Source organism: Gopherus evgoodei, chromosome 21 (genome assembly GCF_007399415.2).
Source record: "Gopherus evgoodei ecotype Sinaloan lineage chromosome 21, rGopEvg1_v1.p, whole genome shotgun sequence".
In the NCBI taxonomy this organism is placed as follows: domain Eukaryota; kingdom Metazoa; phylum Chordata; order Testudines; family Testudinidae; genus Gopherus; species Gopherus evgoodei.
Window position 1 is genome coordinate 729,934 of NC_044342.1, and position 16,266 is coordinate 746,199.

Consider the following 16,266-nt stretch of genomic DNA (forward strand, 5'->3'; position numbering starts at 1 on the left):
CAGCTGGTATCAAGCGGAATGCCCGAAGAGTCGGTCCTGGGGACGGTTTTGTTCAACATCTTCATTAATGATCTGGAGGATGGCGTGGATTGCACCCTCAGCAAGTTTGTAGATGACACTAAACTGGGAGGAGTGGTAGATACACTGGAGGGTAGGGATAGGATACAGAGGGACCTAGACAAATTAGAGGATTGGTCCAAAAGAAACCTGATGAGGTTCAACACGGACAAGTGCAGAGTCCTGCACTTAGGACAGAAAAATCCCATGCACTGCTACAGACTAGGGACTGAGTGGCTAGGCAGCAGTTCTGCAGAAAAGGACCTAGGGGTTACAATGGATGAGAAGCTGGATATGAGTCAGCAGTGTGCCCTTGTTGCCAAGAAGGCTAACGGCATTTTGGGCTGTATAAGTAGGAGCATTGCCAGCAGAGCGAGGGACGTGATCATTCCACTCTATTAGCCATTGGTGAGGCCTCATCTGGAGTACTGTGTCCAGTTTTGGGCCCCACATTACAAGAAGGATGTGAACAAATTGGAGAGTCCAGCAGAGGGCAACAAAAATGATTTGGGGGCTGGAGCACATGACTTATGAGAGGCTGCGGGAACTGGGATTGTTTAATCTGCAGAAGAGAAGAATGAGGGGGTTCCAAGGAGGATGGATCTAGATTGTTCTCAGTGGTAGCAAATGACAGAATAAGAAGCAATGGTCTCAAGTTGCAGTGGGGGAGGTTTAGGTTGGATATTAGGAAAAACTTTTTCCCTAGGAGGGTGGTAAAGCACTGGAATGGGTTACCTAGGGACGTGGTGGAATCTGCTTCCTTAGAGGCTTTTAAGGTCAGGCTTGACAAAGCCCTGGCTGGGATGACTTAGTTGGGAATTGGTCCTCCTTTGAGCAGGGGGTTGGATTAGATGTCCTCCTGAGGTCCCGTCCAACCCTGATAATCTATGATTCTAGAATACCCGGACTGAGATCAGGGTCCGTGCCGGGCACTGCACAGACCCCAACTGAGATCAGGGTCCCTATTGTGCCAGGCACTGCACAGACCTTTTGTGAGATTCAGTCCCTGCCCCAATGATCTTAGTTTCCCTAGACAATATGTGGGATCCTCACTCCATTTTACAGCCAGGGAAACTGAGTCATGGAGAACATTCCAAATTGTGTTGAAGGTTTGCGATTGGCTCTGGTGCTGAACAAGATCACGGGAACTGCAGCACTACTTCCCTTAGAGACTCTTCCCTGGCCTTCCCCAGATCCCATACATCCCGAGTTCCCTGAGCTCCCACTGCCATGACCTCCCCCAAACTGATCACTGGTCTCCTCCAGGCTGCCATCCCCGCCCACACACACTGCTTCCATGGGGTCCTGCTGCTCAGTTGTCACTTGGGAGTCCCAGTTGGGACAAACTCCATTTCTCCCCTGTACTCCCAGACCCCCTGTGACCTGGATAGCGCAGTGGTAGAATCTGCCTGTAGGTGCAATACCTGCCTGGGACACTAGGGAAGCTCAAAGAAAGAAAAACGTGTTGCTGCCTTCAGGGCTCCTGCGTTCTCTCCCTGGCTCTGGATGGGGAGTCGAGTCTAGTGGTTATGGGGTTGGGGTTGGGAGTCAGGACTCTGGGATTCTATCCCCAGATCTGGGATGGGAGTGGGGTCTAGTGGTTAGATCAAAGGGCTGGCAGCCACAACTCTGTGTCCTCTCCTGACACATTCTATGCCTCAGTTTCCCCACCCTGGGAGGGAGCGGGGTGGGGTCCCAGAGCCATCCCCAGACAGCCGCCACCAGTACAATAGAACATCATTTATTCAGCAACAACATTAACCTTTCCCCTACTGCCAGCCTCCCTTCCCCAGTCAGACGCCAGCGTCCCCTGAGTCCGACCAGGGCAGCGGGAGGTGGTCAGGTGACGCGGGGCTACGAGTCACCTTGAGGCAGCGGCAGAAGAGTATAGGCCGGTTCCCCAAGCCCAGGTGATACTGCCACCAGTAAAGCTTCTGCCGGGGCTGAAGAATGATCCGCAGCTCCTCTCCCTCTTCAGCCATGGCCTCCCACTCCTCCTGCTCCGTCCTGAGCCCCAGCCCCCCATAGGCGGGGGGCAGGGAGAACTGGGCCTGGAGCAAGGCCACTGAAAGGTCTGCAGGCTCCGGGGAACTGGCCGTGGAGAAAGTCCAGTTGGCCAATTTCTCTTCCATGCATCCCGCCTTCCGGGTTATCTGGTGGCTGCCAGGGAGCGGCCCGTCCATCTCATTCTGGATCAGCTTGATGCATTCCCATGCCCCGAAGGTGCCCCTGTGGACCAGGGACAGGCCGCCAGGGAGGAAGCTGGTCACGTCTGCGTGGATGGGAGGACGTCCTGGTGGCCCGAGCTAGAGAAGACCTGGCTGTATAGCCCCCGCTGCGCATCCACACCCAGGAAAGCCAGGTGGGTAGCATCACATGCGTAGTAGTAGAGTCCATGGCAGGACGCAAGCTTCAGGGGCATCTCCTCTGCTTCGACCCCCATGGTCAGGTCAGCTACAGACAGAACCACGCTGCGGGCCAGGAAGATGACGGAGAAGCGGCTGCTCCACGAGGCATAGTGGTCTCCACCACAGCACATAGGGTGCAGGGGGAGGGCATCGGGGCTGGGGGCGGCACTCAGGTCCATAGTTTGGTGGAACGGGTTCCCCTGGAGAATGCAGACGGAGGACCCGGCAGCGTCGCCCACATAGTGTTCCCCACCCCGGCAGGCAGGGTGCAGGCTCCAGATCTCCACGGCCTCAGGGGAGTGGCACTCGGGCGCCTGGAGGAAGCAGCCCACGTCGGAGCGGACGATGAAGAAGCCTTGAGGGGTGGCGAAGACATCGGTGCCAGGGGAATGTGCCCGTGGGACGATTCCGGCAATGGGGGGGTTGAGAGCCTGAGGGACAGCAGAGGTGGAGAGTGAGAAGGAGGGATCCTGGGGAAGCCCTGCCAGGCAAGACCAGCCAGATCCTGTGTGTGTGTGTGGGGGGGGGGGGGGAATGGGGAAGGGCAGCATTGGCCAGGGCACAGGGTGGGGAGAGAATCGGGTGGGCTGATACCAAGACCGGCCAGGCCCCAGAAGGTGGGGGGGTTAGGAGGGAAGATGCGTGTGGGGGAGTCACACCAAGGGGGGGCGGGGGACAGGCCCTGGGTGTGTGTGCGGTGGAGGGAGGCCTGGGCCCCGGGTGGGGGTGTGGAAGCTGGCTCTGCACCGGGCACCCAGCAACCCAGCGCGGCCTCTGCTCCCCCTACCCCAGAAGGGGGTCCCCCCCAGAGAAGCCCCACTTGCAGAGCCCCCCGGCAAGGGGCGACGGGGCAGCCCGCAAGGGGGCGGGGATGGTCCCCGGATCTCACCGGCGCTGGGAGTGGAGACGCGGCCGTGCGCCCCTCTCCAAGGCGCTGCGCTCCCGGGGCCCCGCGCCCCTCTCCAAGGCGCTGCGCCTCCACCCAGCAGGGAGCCCGGAGCCTTGCCCGGGCCGGAGATCCGCTCGGCCCGCCCGCAAACGGGATGTCGTAGCTAAAAGGGAGGGGAAGCGGCCGCCCGGCTCCTCCCAACTGTACTGCCATTAAAGGGCAGGGCCGGGCTTCCTTCGGGGCGGGGCAGGATGTCGGGGTTCTCTTGCTTCCTGGCTGGGGCAGGGGCTGTTCTAGTGATTAGCGCAGGGGAGTTTGGGGACCAGGACGCCTGGGTTCTCTCTCTTCCTGGCTGGGGCAGGGGGTGCTCTAGTGCTCAGAATAGGGGAGGCTGGGGACCTGGGTTCTTTTCCTTGCTCCGGGACAGGAGTGGGGTCTTGTGTTTGGGGGGGCTTTGGGACCAGGACTCCTGGGCTTTTTCCACCTGCTATGAGCTCGGGGGGGAGGGTTTAGTGGTGGTGATGAGGGGCTGCCTGGGGTCTCTCCCTGGCTCTGGAAGTGAGTCATGCGGAGCTCGGAGGCAACTGGTCCAGATTCTGCCATATTTGCCCTGCATCTGCGGGCCCACGGAGCCTGGCCTTGGAGAGTGTCACCCCCTGGTGGACAGCTGTGGAATAACCTCCCAAGGGGAAAGCAGCAAAGAATCCTGTGGCACCTTATAGACTAACAGAAGTTTTGGAGCATGAGCTTTCGTGGGTGAATACCCACTTCGTCAGATGCATGTAGTGGAAATTTCTAGGGGCAGGTATATATATGCAGACAAGCTAGAGATAATGAGGTAGTTCAATCGGGGAGGATGAAGCCCTGTTCTAGCAGTTGAGGTGTGAAAACCAAGGGAGGAGAAACTGGTTTTGTAATTGGCAAGCCATTCACAGTCTTTGTTTAATCCTGAGCTGATGGTGTCAAATTTGCAGATGAACTGAAGCTCAGCAGTTTCTCTTTGAAGTCTGGTCCTGAAGTTTTTTTGCTGCAGGATGGCCAGCTTAAGGTCTGCTATAGTGTGGCCAGGGAGGTTGAAGTGTTCTCCTACAGGTGTTTGTATATTGCCATTCCTAATATCTGCTTTGTGTCCGTTTATCCTTTTCCGTAGCAACTGTCCAGTTTGTCCGATGTACATAGCAGAGGGGCACTGCTGGCATATGATGGCGTATATCACATTGGTGGACGTGCAGGTGAATGAACCGGTGATGGTGTGGCTGATCTGGTTAGGTCCTGTGATGGTGTCGCTGGTGTAGGTATGTGGGCAGAGTTGGCATCGAGGTTTGTTGCATGGACTGGTTCCTGAGCTAGACTTCCTATGGTGCGGTGTGCAGTTACTGGTGAGAATATGTTTCAGGTTGGCAGGTTGCCTGTGGGCGAGGACTGGCCTGCCACCCAAGGCCTGTGAAAGTGTGGGATCATTGTCCAGGATGGGTTGTAGATCCCTGATGATGCGTTGGAGAGGTTTTAGCTGGGGACTGTATGTGACGGCCAGTGGAGTCCTGTTGGTTTCTTTCTTGGGTTTGTCTTGCAGTAGGAGGCTTCTGGATACACGTCTGGCTCTGTTGATCTGTTTCCTTATTTCCTCTTGCGGATGTTGTAGTTTTGAGAATGCTTGGTGGAGATTTTGTAGGTGTTGGTCTTTGTCTGAGGGGTTAGAGCAGATGCGGTTGTACCTCAGTGCTTGGCTGTAGACAATGGATCGTGTGATGTGCCCGGGATGGCAGCTGGAGGCATGAAGGTAGGCATAGCGGTCGGGAGGTTTTCGGTATAGGGGGTGGTAATTTGACCATCACTTATTTGCACTGTGGTGTCTAGGAAGTGGACCTCCCGTGTAGATTGGTCCAGGCTGAGGTTGATGGTGGGGTGGAAGCTGTTGAAGTTGTGGTGGAATTTTTCCAGAGACTCCTTCCCATGGGTCCAGATGATGAAGATGTCATCAGTGTAGCGTAGATAGAGAAGGGGTGTGAGTGGACGAGAACTGAGGAAGCGTTGTTCCAGGTCGGCCATAAAAATATTGGCATATTGTGGGGCCATGCGGGTGCCCATAGCGGTGTCACTGATCTGGAGATATATATTGTCATTAAATTTGAAATAGTTGTGTGTGAGGATAAAGGCACAGAGCTCAGCAGCCTGTTGTGCTGTGGCATCATCAGGGATACTGTTCCTGACAGCTTGTATTCCATCTGTGTGTGGGATGTTCGTGTAGAGAGCCTCTACATCCATGATGGCTAGGGTGGTGTTTTCTGGAAGGTCACCAATGCATTGTAGTTTCCTCAGGAAATCAGTGGTGTCACGGAGATAGCTGGGAGTGCTGGTGGCATAGGGTCTGAGTAGAGAGTCCACATATCCAGACAGTCCTTCAGTGAGAGTGCCAATGCCCGAGATGATGGGGCGTCTAGGATTTCTGGGTTTGTGGATCTTGGGTAGTAGGTAGAATAACCCTTGTCGGGGATCTAAGGGTATGTTGATTTATTCCGGTGTTAGTGTAGGGAGTGTCCTAAATAGATGTTGTAGTTTCTTAGTGTATTCCTCAGTGGAATCTGAGGGAAGTGGCCTGTAGAATTTGGTATTGGAGAGTTGTCTGGCAGCCTCCTTTTGGTAGTCAGACCTGTTCATGATGACAACAGCACCTCCTTTATCAGCCTCTTTGATGATAATGTCTGGGTGATTTCTGAGGCTGTGGATGGCATTGCGTTCTGCATGACGTAGGTTATGAGGCAAGCGATGTTGTTGTTTTTCCACAATTTCTGCCTGTGCACATCGGCGGAAGCATTCAATGTAGACTGTCCAGACTGTCATTTTGACCTTCAGGAGAAGTCCATGTGGAGTTCTTCTTCTTGTGCTGTTGGTGGGAGGGTACCTGTGTATCAGTGCGCTGTTCAGTGTTGTCCTGAAAGTATTCTTTGAGTTGGAGACGGCGAAAGTAAGCTTCCAGATCGCCGCAGAACTGTATCATGTTGGTGGGGGTGGCAGGGCAGAAAGAGAGTCCCCGAGATAGGACAGACTTTTCTTCTGGACTGAGTGTGTAGTTGGATAGATTGACGATATTGCTGGGTGGGTTGGGGGGTACTACGGTTGTGGCCCCATGAGGCAGGTAGGAGTTTAGACAGCTTACAGTCCTTTTTCCTTTGTAGAGAGGTGAAGTGAGTAATGTAGATCTCCTGTCTTATTTTAGTGAAGTCTGTTTGTATGGAGGTTTGGTTATTAATGAGTCTCCAGTTTGGAGAGCTCTTTTTTGATGTTTTCCTGTTTGCTGTATAGGATGCTGATCAGGTGGTTCCTCAGTTTCTTAGATAGAGTGTGGCATAATCTCTCACTGTGGTCTGTGTAGTATGTAGATAGCAGTGGATTTTTTACCTTTAGTCCCTTTGGTATGATGTCCGTCCATTTGCATTTGGAAAGGAAGATGATATCTGTCTGTATTTGTGCAAGTTTCTTCATGAGGTTGATGGATTTTCACTCCATACGGCTAAATGCAGTGCCTTACATGGTATCAAGTATCAGACGGGTAGCCGTGTTAGTCTGGATCTGATCAGAGTCCTGATGTCAGATCCCGGGATCCCTACCAGAACAGAGTGGGAATCAAAAGGTTCGATGGCATAGACTTCACTGTGGTTGTGGGTCTTTCCATTCTAGTGGAGGACCGCTCGGGCCAAATGCCCAGGTGCCGGCTGCCACAGTCATCCTAGAAAACGGTCAGGAATCACACAGCCCCAGTGAAGACGGTTGCCATCTCCGTGGGACCTCCAAATTGTCAAAGTTAGACTCAGGACTCACAGTTTGTCAGACCACTCTATTTTATTAGCACAGCACTCTGCCAATAACACCTCGATGCCAACTCTGCCCACACATCTACACCAGCAACACCATCACAGGACCTAACCAGATCAGCCACACCATCACCGGTTCATTCACCTGCACGTCCACCAATGTGATATACGCCATCATATGCCAGCAGTGCCCCTCTGCTATGTACATCGGCCAAACTGGACAGTTGCTATGGAAAAGGATAAACGGACACAAATCAGATATTAGGAATGGCAATATACAAAAACCTGTAGGAGAACACTTCAACCTCCCTGGCCACACTATAGCAGACCTTAAGGTGGCCATCCTGCAGCAAAAAAACTTCAGGACCAGACTTCAAAGAGAAACTGCTGAGTTTCAGTTCATCTGCAAATTTGACACCATCAGCTCAGGATTAAACAAAGACTGTGAATGGCTTGCCAATTACAAAACCAGTTTCTCCTCCCTTGGTTTTCACACCTCAACTGCTAGAACAGGGCCTCATCCTCCCTGATTGAACAACCTCATTATCTCTAGCTTGCCTGCATATAAATACCTGCCCCTGGAAATTTCCACTACATGCATCTGAGGAAGTGAGTATTCACCCACGAAAGCTCATGCTCCAAAACGTCTGTTAGTCTATAAGGTGCCACAGGATTCTTTGCTGCTTTTACAGATCCAGACTAACACGGCTACTCCTCTGATACTTGACTCCCAAGGGGAGCCACTTCCTCCTGCCCTCTTCCCTTATTGCTGGGCCATGCCCTGAGCTGCAGCCTTCCCCCTGGCTCCCCCACCCCGGCACACGGCTCCTTTGCCTTGCTGGCAGTGATCCCCATGAACTTCTGACTGGCCCTTGAGCCTATTAAATTCGTGTGGCAGTGAGTTCCACAGGTCATTCCTGTCCTCATGGCTCTCAGGGTCCCATTCCTGCTGCCTGCTCCCCCCGCCCCAGCTCTGTCCAGTGGTGATATCCTAATAACTCCATGCTGGGGGCTCAGGAGGGAGAGGGCAGGGCAGACACTGGGAGGGGGAAGGCTCACTGGGGATGAGATGGGTTTACTGCCTGGGGACCTCCACCTTACCTGCGCCTTGTGTGTCCTCTGCCCCAAGTGCCATTATAGGGTGTGCCAGGCATTGGCTGGCCTCTGCTGGCAGCTCTGCCATGTGGGGGCACCATGCCCCAAGCAGCTCTCCTGACTTGGGGGGAAGAGCAGTGAGTTCAGACTTGGTCCTGCAATGGCTACCATGGCTAGCAGTGGGCAGAAGCCAATCAGGGCCAAGCAGCCAGTTCAGGTGCAGCAGAACGTAACTGACTGGGGCTAAACATTCTCCAGGTTATGTCATGGGGCCTTTCCCCTCTAGAGGGTGCTGGCTCCCATCTAGCCCCAGGGCTGGGGGATTGGTGGCTCAGGGAGGTGGGAAAGGGACACGGGGCCTTTCCCCTCTAGGTGAACCTGGGGGGACAGAAGCTAAAGAATTAAATCAATGATGCTCAACCTGCTGCTAGCACTTGCAGCCCTGTACAAAGTCAATTATGATCATCCCGGCTCCCTCCCGCTTTTAATCTTTCTACAGACCCTGAACCAAGGAGAAACTCAAGGAAATTCCACCCTAGCAACCAGGGGAATGCTGAAAAAAAATCAATAATCTATACAGGCTCAACAAATTCTTTATGCTTCACCAGCAAATCTGACCCCAGAATGATCCCAAAGCAGAATTCAGGCTGCGGGTTATAGCGAGAGAAGACAGAGAGAACATGCCAGGAAATCACCTGTCCCGGGTGACGTGATTTGCAGGGCAGTTGGGGGAGGGGAAGCGGATGAGCCCAGTTTGCAAGCTGGGAGGAGTGCGCCAGGAAGTGCTAAGTATGGATTTGAAGGGGCTGGTTTGATCCCATTGATTTCCAGGAGGCCAGTGCTCGCACGCACAGGTTAACAACAGCATCTTGGTGCTGGTGTTCTCCATCCTCATGGATGCTTAGGGGACCGGAGGCAGTGGGATGCGGTCGGGTGGGTTGTTTTCTCTGGTGAAGTGGATGTCCCTGCAGAACAAGATGGGCTTGTGGCCTATACCGAGGCAGTACTGCCAGATGTAGAGGTTCTGCTTGCACTCCAGGTTCACCTGAATTGACTCCCCTTCTTCTCAGGCTTCGTTCCAGTCCTTCTCCACGTGGATTTCTCCCACCCTATTCGGCCCTGAAGGAGAACTGGAACTGGATGATGAGCTTAGTGAGGGCTCCGGTCCCAAGGGACATCTCAGCGGAGATGCTCCATTTGTGCTCGATCCTGGACATCTGGGGCTTGGCGTAGCCCACCTTGTGGGTGACCTTGTCAGCCCAGATGATGGAGGAATCGGCGTCATTTTGCAGGGTCTTGATGCACTCCCAGCCACCGGTTGAGGCGCCCTTGGTGAGGGCCCAATCCCCCGGGAAGAAATTGAGCATGTTGGGATGGATGGAGAAGTAGACTGGAAGGGGGCTGAGTTGCACATGTCATGTCCAGGTAGCACTGAGCCCCCCATTTCTCATCCACCTGGATCAGGAGTGGGGTGACAAAGATGCTAAAATAACAGAGCCCCTTGTGGCATTCCAGCTGCAGGGGAGTATCATCTCTTTTTTAGCTGGGCTCAGGTCAAGGACCTGGTGCACAACCCCCGCTCTAAGGAGATGATGAAAAAAAAAGGAACCAGCGTGCGTGTAGTGGTGCCCACCATGGCAGTTGGGATGCAGCTCATGGACCTCGGCCTCAGCGTCTGTGCTCAAGTCCTTCACCACCCGGTCAGAGTCGCCTTTGATGATGTAGATGTTGGATTTTTCATGGGCACCCAGGTAGTGACCCCCACCCTGGCATGCGGGGGTCAGTCTCCAGATCGTGATACCAGTCCTGCTTTTTGGATCCTCTGTCTGCAAGTAGCAGTCCGGTTTGGCACGGACGATGAAGAATCTGCCTTGGCCAGGGAAGATGTCTGTGCCTGGGGTGTCCTTGTGAGGGAAACAATGGTCCATCGACAGGAGTCAAATCTTGAGGGAGGAGAAGGGAGGGGTAGGACATTAGCTCATCTCATGGTTTGTGAATCTTTGATGCTTGAAGACCCGCTGGTTCCAACAGCGACCAGGCACCTGGGACAGGAGTTGGGCAGATCTGGAAGATGCCTGCAGTGAAGTCTCCTCGATGTGCCCCGCAGGCCTGTCTCCAGGGAGTGGCGTTGTCCTGAGGGAAGGTAGGCGGGTGGGAGGGAAAAGCCCAGGGTCCTGCTCCGGGAGGTTCCTACTGCACACTGGCTCCCACTCAGCACCGTTGATCTATGTGACTGGGCCTTGTCTCCTCCGTCTCACCCCATAGTACGAAGGGCTGCCCTGTGTGGCGATAAAGAGGGGAGGAAATATCAATAGTGTCCTGACCTGTAACTCTGTGCCCAGCCAGAAGTCCGTGAATAGAGCTCCCAGGAAAACAACGGACCAAAGTTCCCTCTGTCCCAACCTGCAGCCCCCAAGCTATCCCAGCCCAGGCTCAGCTCTCCCACCCCCCCAGCTCTGCTGGTGCCCCTCACTCCGGACTAGTCTTGCTAGTCCTTCCCCCAGGCAGGGAGGCACAGAGACTAGGATCAGGACCAAGTCTCCAAATCAAAAGCCTCCCCAGGACGCCTGCGTAGGAACCGTTTAAACATTCACTCCCTGGTTCAACCCGCAGGTTTAGGGGTCATTTCTGGCATCCTTGTTCATTTCACGCACAGTTGTTGGGGCTGGAGGAGGAAGAAGAGAAACCAGTGTGACAGTGAGTTTCCACTTCCACTGGCTTTTATTAGCTCTGGATTTCAGCTGTGCATCCAAATGCCTACTCTATTCTGCCCCTGCCTTGGGCTCACCCCCCACTCCCCAAAAAAACAAAAACAACAAAAAACTGTGAGTGAAATTAGCAAGGATGCCAGAAATGGCCCATAAATCTGGTCTAAATGGCCGAGTGAACAGCTACATTTAGACGGTTCCTACGGAGGCAGCAGGCGTCCTGGGGAGCCTCCTCCCTCAGCCAGCCCCCCTGTTCCCTGCTGCAAGCTAGAGGGGGGCCGCTGCAGCCCCTGCTGAGTGCGGTGGTCGGGGGAACGTGGACCCTAGCTGTGGGCAGCCTGGCTGGAGGAGGAGAGAAGCTAATGTGACAGTGAGTTTTCCCTTTCCAAGCTTTCATTAGCTTTGAGTTTGAACTGTTTTTTATGCAGCCGAAAGAGGTGGAAGTAAGCCACTACTGAATGCTCCACTTATCTGCCTGTGTGCTGCTGCACCTTTTTTTACCGGTACTCCGTACCGGGCCGGACCGGCTTACGTTCACCTCTGCTGGTACTGTGCTCCAGTGGCTCCTCCCCCTTTCCATTGACTCCATCTTCTCCCACAGGCTCCTCCTTCTCCCCCATCCAATACCCCCCTTCTGCCCCCAAGTGTCCCCTCCCTTTCCACCTCCCCTGTCCCACTCCCACTTCCACCCCCTGACTCTGCCCCATCAAGCCCCTTCTCCATGTTAAGGGGAGTTGGTGGCTCATGGAGGTGGGAATAGGACATGGGGCCTTTCCCCTCTAAATGAACTGGGGGGATGGAAATTAAGGAACTAAACCAGTGCAGCTCAACTTGCTCATCACACTTGCAGCTCTGTATGAAGACAATTACTATAATCCAGTCTCATGCTTCAGGGTATCAGGGGTCAGGCAGGAAGAGTTACCCTGGTGCCCTATTGGTTCATTGGGATTTTTTTTCACCCTCCTCTGAAGCAGCCCAATCCACCAGCCAGGCATCTCAGAGCTCTGTCCCATCTCCAGCTATGGATGATCCCCGATACTCATCAATCTTATCCTTCTGTAATCCTACAATTTAACTCCCTTCATCTTACAATGATTATATATGCCACGACATGTTAGTTAATCATAAGATCACACAATAAATGAACAATAAAAGTGAGCTAAAATAGGAACGGAAGAAAGTTTAATTAAACCATCTTTGTTGCAGAAAAGATTTGGGTAAAGCTGGGAACAGGAGGAAAACCAGGAGGAGAACAGCTAGGATGAGGTGGGTGAAATCTGGCCAGCTCAGGGAAAGATCGGAAGGGGTAATACTAGGGCAAAGCAGCTCACAAGCACACATCCAGAATAGCATCATGGTGCTGCATTCTCCATCCTCATGGGCGCTTAGGGGACTGGAGGCAGCGGGATGCGGTCGGGTGGCTTGTTTTCTTTGGTGAACTGAATGTCTCTGCAGAACAAGACGGACTCCTGGCCTATGCCAAGCTGGTACTGCCAGATGTATAGGTTCTTTTGGGGTTCCAGGATCACCTGGATTGACTCCTCTTCTTCTCGAGCTTCGTTCCAGTCCTCCTGCTCCGTGCGGATGCTTCTCCCGCCGTATTCGGCCTTGAGGGAGAACTGGAGCTGGGAGATGAGCTTGGTGAGCTCTCCAGCCCCGAGGGACATCTCAGCGGAGATGCTCCAGTTGTTCTCAATGGTGGACATCTTCTGTTTGGTGTAGCCCACTTTGCGGGTGACCTTGTCGGACCAGGTGATGGGGGAATCGGAGTTGTTGTGCAAGGTCTTGATGCACTCCCAGCCGCTGGTTGAGATGCCCTTGGTGAGGGTCAAGCCCCCAGGGAAGAAGTTCAACACGTCTGGGTGGATGGAGAAGAAGGAGTCCAGCTTGTCTTTGCTTGCATCTGGGTACAGGTAGAAATGAGCTCCCCATTTCTCATCCATCTTGATCAGGGCTAGGTATTGATCGATGCCAAAGTAGTAGAGCCCATTGCAGCATTCAGGGTGCAGGGCAAAGGTTTTTTCACCTCCAGCTGTCCTCAAATTAGTCACCCAGCGGATTTCTCCCTGGTTTTGGAAAATGATGAAGAAGGTCCAACCAGCCCTCCCATAGTGGTCCCCACCGCAGCACCTGGGATGTAGCTCAAAGACCTGAGCTCCCTTATCTGTGCTCAGGTCCTTCACCACCCGGTAGGAACTGCCCTTGATGATGTAGATATTGGATTCCTGCCTGTTGCCCACATAGTGATCCCCGCCCTGGCATGCAGGGTGCAGTTTCCGGATCTTGATGTCATGCCCCCTCTCAAGGAAATCTTTTGTCTGCAGGTAGCAGCCCAGGTCGGAGCGGACAATGCAGTCCCCATTGTCATCGCGAAAGACGTCTGTGCCCAGGGAGTCCTTCCGAGGGACCAATGATCTAGGAACTAGACTGGAGCCCTGGGATGGAGACAAAGGGGAGGGAGAGAGAGGGGAGCAGTTGACAGAAGGACCAAGGCAGTTGGAGAAGATCATGTGCACGTGGGGTTGGCATGGGACACAGCAGGGGACTTCTCTGTTTCTATCAATGGAAAAAAATTTCAATGACACCAGGAGTGATTCCCTCAGGGCAACAATGACTCCTTGTCACTCACCCCAGTGGAGCTACGGCCGATATACACCAGCTGGAATCTGGACCATTGACACCAGTGGAGCTGTGGCCCATTCATGCCAGATGGGGGCTGGCCCAATGACACCAATGGACCTATGGCCGTTTGACACTAGCTCATCTGATCTTATATGATTCTTTGATGTTTGAAGATCCCCTGATTCCAACAGCTACCAGGCATCTGGAACAGGAATTGGGCAGCGTTGGGAGGTGCCTGCAATGAAGTCTCCTAGATGTGCCCTGCACCCTATCCCCAGAAGGTGGCATGGTCCTGAGGGAGGGCGGGGAGGATCCCATCTCACATGGGCTCCCACTTACCACTGTTGATCTGTGTGACTGGGCCATATCTCCCGGCTCCCCCTGTACGTACGAAGGGCTGCCCTGTGTTGAGATAAAGAGGGGAGGAAATGTTAACAGTGTCCTGACCTGTAACCATGTGCCCAGCCAGGAGTCCGTGAATCAAGCTCCCAGGAAAACAACAAACCAAAGGTCCCTCAGTCCTGACCAGCTGCAGCCCCCTGGTATCCCAGCCCTGGGCTTAGCCCTCCCCCCCCCCCCACCAGTCCCAACCCATAGCCCCCAGCTATCCCAGCCCTGGGCTCACCCCACAAAGCTCCAGCTCACATTCCTACCTGTAGATGCTCTCAGCTGATGGCAGTCCCGCTTGGGGACAGGAGTGAGCTCCTGGGCCGGACTGAAATGGACAGGACCTTAGAGAAAAGCAAAACCAGCCCTGAAATATTCTGTGTGTAAACACGGCAGAGGACTGTTTTTCTTCTCTGCAGTGGCTCCTTCCCCCTTCCACTGACTCCGCCTTCTCCTTTAGGCTCCTCCTTCCTCCCCCATACAATCCCCCCCTATTCTTCCAAAATGTCCCCTCCCCATCCCACCTCCCCTCTCCCACTCTGCCTTCTGCTCTGTAACCCTGCCTCTGTGGCCCAACTGAGCCCCTTCTCCTAGATAAACACTCTCCAATTCAGTCCACCCCCTTGCCCTGCTCTCTGCCACGGTCACAGCTGCTTCACCAGAGGGTGGGGATCCCTGCCAGACTTTTATCTGCATAGGTCTGTACTGCAGCCATCTCCTTTCGGCCCATCCCATGTCTGCAGCAGTTTGTGCATTTCCAGTGTGGGGAGCAGGACGTAACCGACTGGGGCTGAAGATTTGCCACTTTGTGAGCAGGTTAGTACATGTATCACGGGGCCTTTTCCTCTAGGGAATGCTGGCTGTGATGCAGCCCCAGAGCGGGGGATTCTTGGCTCAGGGAGTTGGGAATGGGACACCGGGCTTTTCCCTCTCTAGATGAACTGGGGGATGGAAGATAAGGAACTAAACCAAAGCAGCTCAGCATGCTCATAACTCTTGCAGCCCTGTATGAAGACAATTATTATAATCCAGTCTCATGTTTCAGGACGTCCCTGCAGTGGTCAGGCAGGAAGAGTGACCCCGATGCCCCATTGGCTCCCTGTATTCTGGAATGTTTTTTCACTTTCCTCAGAAGCATCAGGGATCATCCCCAGCTGGAGACAGGATGGGGTGGGACGATGCTCTGAGGTGCCTGGGTGATGGGTCGGGCAGGCATGCTCATGATCCAACTGATCATCAGAACTGACATGGAGAATGAATCACCCCCATCCCCCTCATGTCAGATTGGCAGCGATCTAAGATAGAGGGTCATCTTTCTCTTCAGTGTGGGGCAGGTGTCACCCGCTGGGGTCATCTGCCACTGACTCAGTACCTTGCCATTGCAGAGGGCTCGGGCCTTGGTGCCCCAGGGTTCCTCCTTTTCTCTGCTGGTGGCCACAAGAGCTTAGTCACTGTAGCCTACAAGGCTAACCTGCTTGCTTGCCTATATTTTTTTCTTATGGATTTCTTATTTCTTTATGGTTTTGACTATTTGTTTTATTATAATGTTATGTGATGAAGTGGGGTTTTATTCACCGTTATGTTGCATGTGAGTCTTACTGTTCTGTACTAACGCTGTGTGTACCTCAGTTTCCCTGGGTGCTGCACCAATGCCTACATGGTGATGGGAATTGGGGGGGTGACTTTTACTGAGGCCCTTGGGGCAGGTGAGGCTGCCCAGTTGTCTCCATGTAGAGGATGGCCGATGCCCTTCCTAACCTAAGCCCCAGGGGCGAGACGCACGAGGTGGCAGGACAAAGGCTGGAGGAGGAGCAGTGGGAATGTTGGAGGCCAGGCAGTGGGGTCCCAGGTCAGTCTGAGTTTTGGGACTCAGAGATGAGTGTTGGGCCTGGAGTCTCCCCAAGATGAACTTGCTTGAAAGTCACTGATTTCTGTGCTAAGAAGCTCTGTTCTAGGCTGTGTTCCTGTTGACTAATAAATACTTCTGCTCTCCGATGCTGGCTGGGAATCACTGCTGACTGCAGAGTTGGGGTGCAGGCCAGGAGCCCCGCCCGGGCAGACTTGCTGCGGAAGCACATGGTGTGGAAGGGGCTGCTGAATGCTCCGAGGTCAGAACCAGGAAGGTCAAAGCTGTGTAAGCTTCTTGCCCTGGAGACAGTGTGCTCAGAGAGAGAAGTCACGCTACGCGAGTCCTGACTGGCTTCATACAGAGCAGCTCCAGAGAATTACCACAACAACTCTATGACAACTGGTGGGGTCAACTGCTCCCCGTAGACAGAACATCCTGC

At 53.8% G+C, this 16,266-nt stretch overlaps 2 protein-coding genes across 4 annotated transcripts in view; both read right to left on the minus strand.

Annotated features, from left to right (window-relative positions):
• Window positions 1-1,782: 1,782 nt before the first annotated feature.
• Window positions 1,783-4,109, minus strand: LOC115637951. Its single transcript, XM_030539552.1, has 2 exons — window positions 3,355-4,109; window positions 1,783-2,896 (listed from the first exon to the last, which is right to left on the minus strand). The coding sequence occupies exons 1-2, from the start codon at window positions 3,565-3,567 to the stop codon at window positions 2,324-2,326; spliced, it is 786 nt and encodes a 261-aa protein (XP_030395412.1). The 5' UTR covers window positions 3,568-4,109; the 3' UTR covers window positions 1,783-2,323.
• A 4,727-nt stretch (window positions 4,110-8,836) lies between these two features.
• The window catches only part of LOC115637948, a 79,580-nt gene continuing 72,150 nt past the window's right edge, over window positions 8,837-16,266 (minus strand). Inside the window, exons 1-4 of one of the 3 annotated variants that reach the window (XR_003997375.1) lie at window positions 14,245-14,395; window positions 13,931-13,993; window positions 12,301-13,404; window positions 8,837-10,540 (exon numbers count right to left, since the gene is read on the minus strand). Coding sequence is in view for 2 of the 3 variants with exons in the window: in XM_030539548.1 (XP_030395408.1) it covers window positions 12,355-13,404; window positions 13,931-13,957 (1,077 nt within the window). In the remaining variant the exon portion in view is untranslated. Of the gene's footprint in view, window positions 10,541-12,124; window positions 13,405-13,930; window positions 13,994-14,244; window positions 14,396-16,266 lie in introns of those variants that run through there. The other 2 variants (XM_030539548.1, XM_030539549.1) reach the window with 2 other exon arrangements.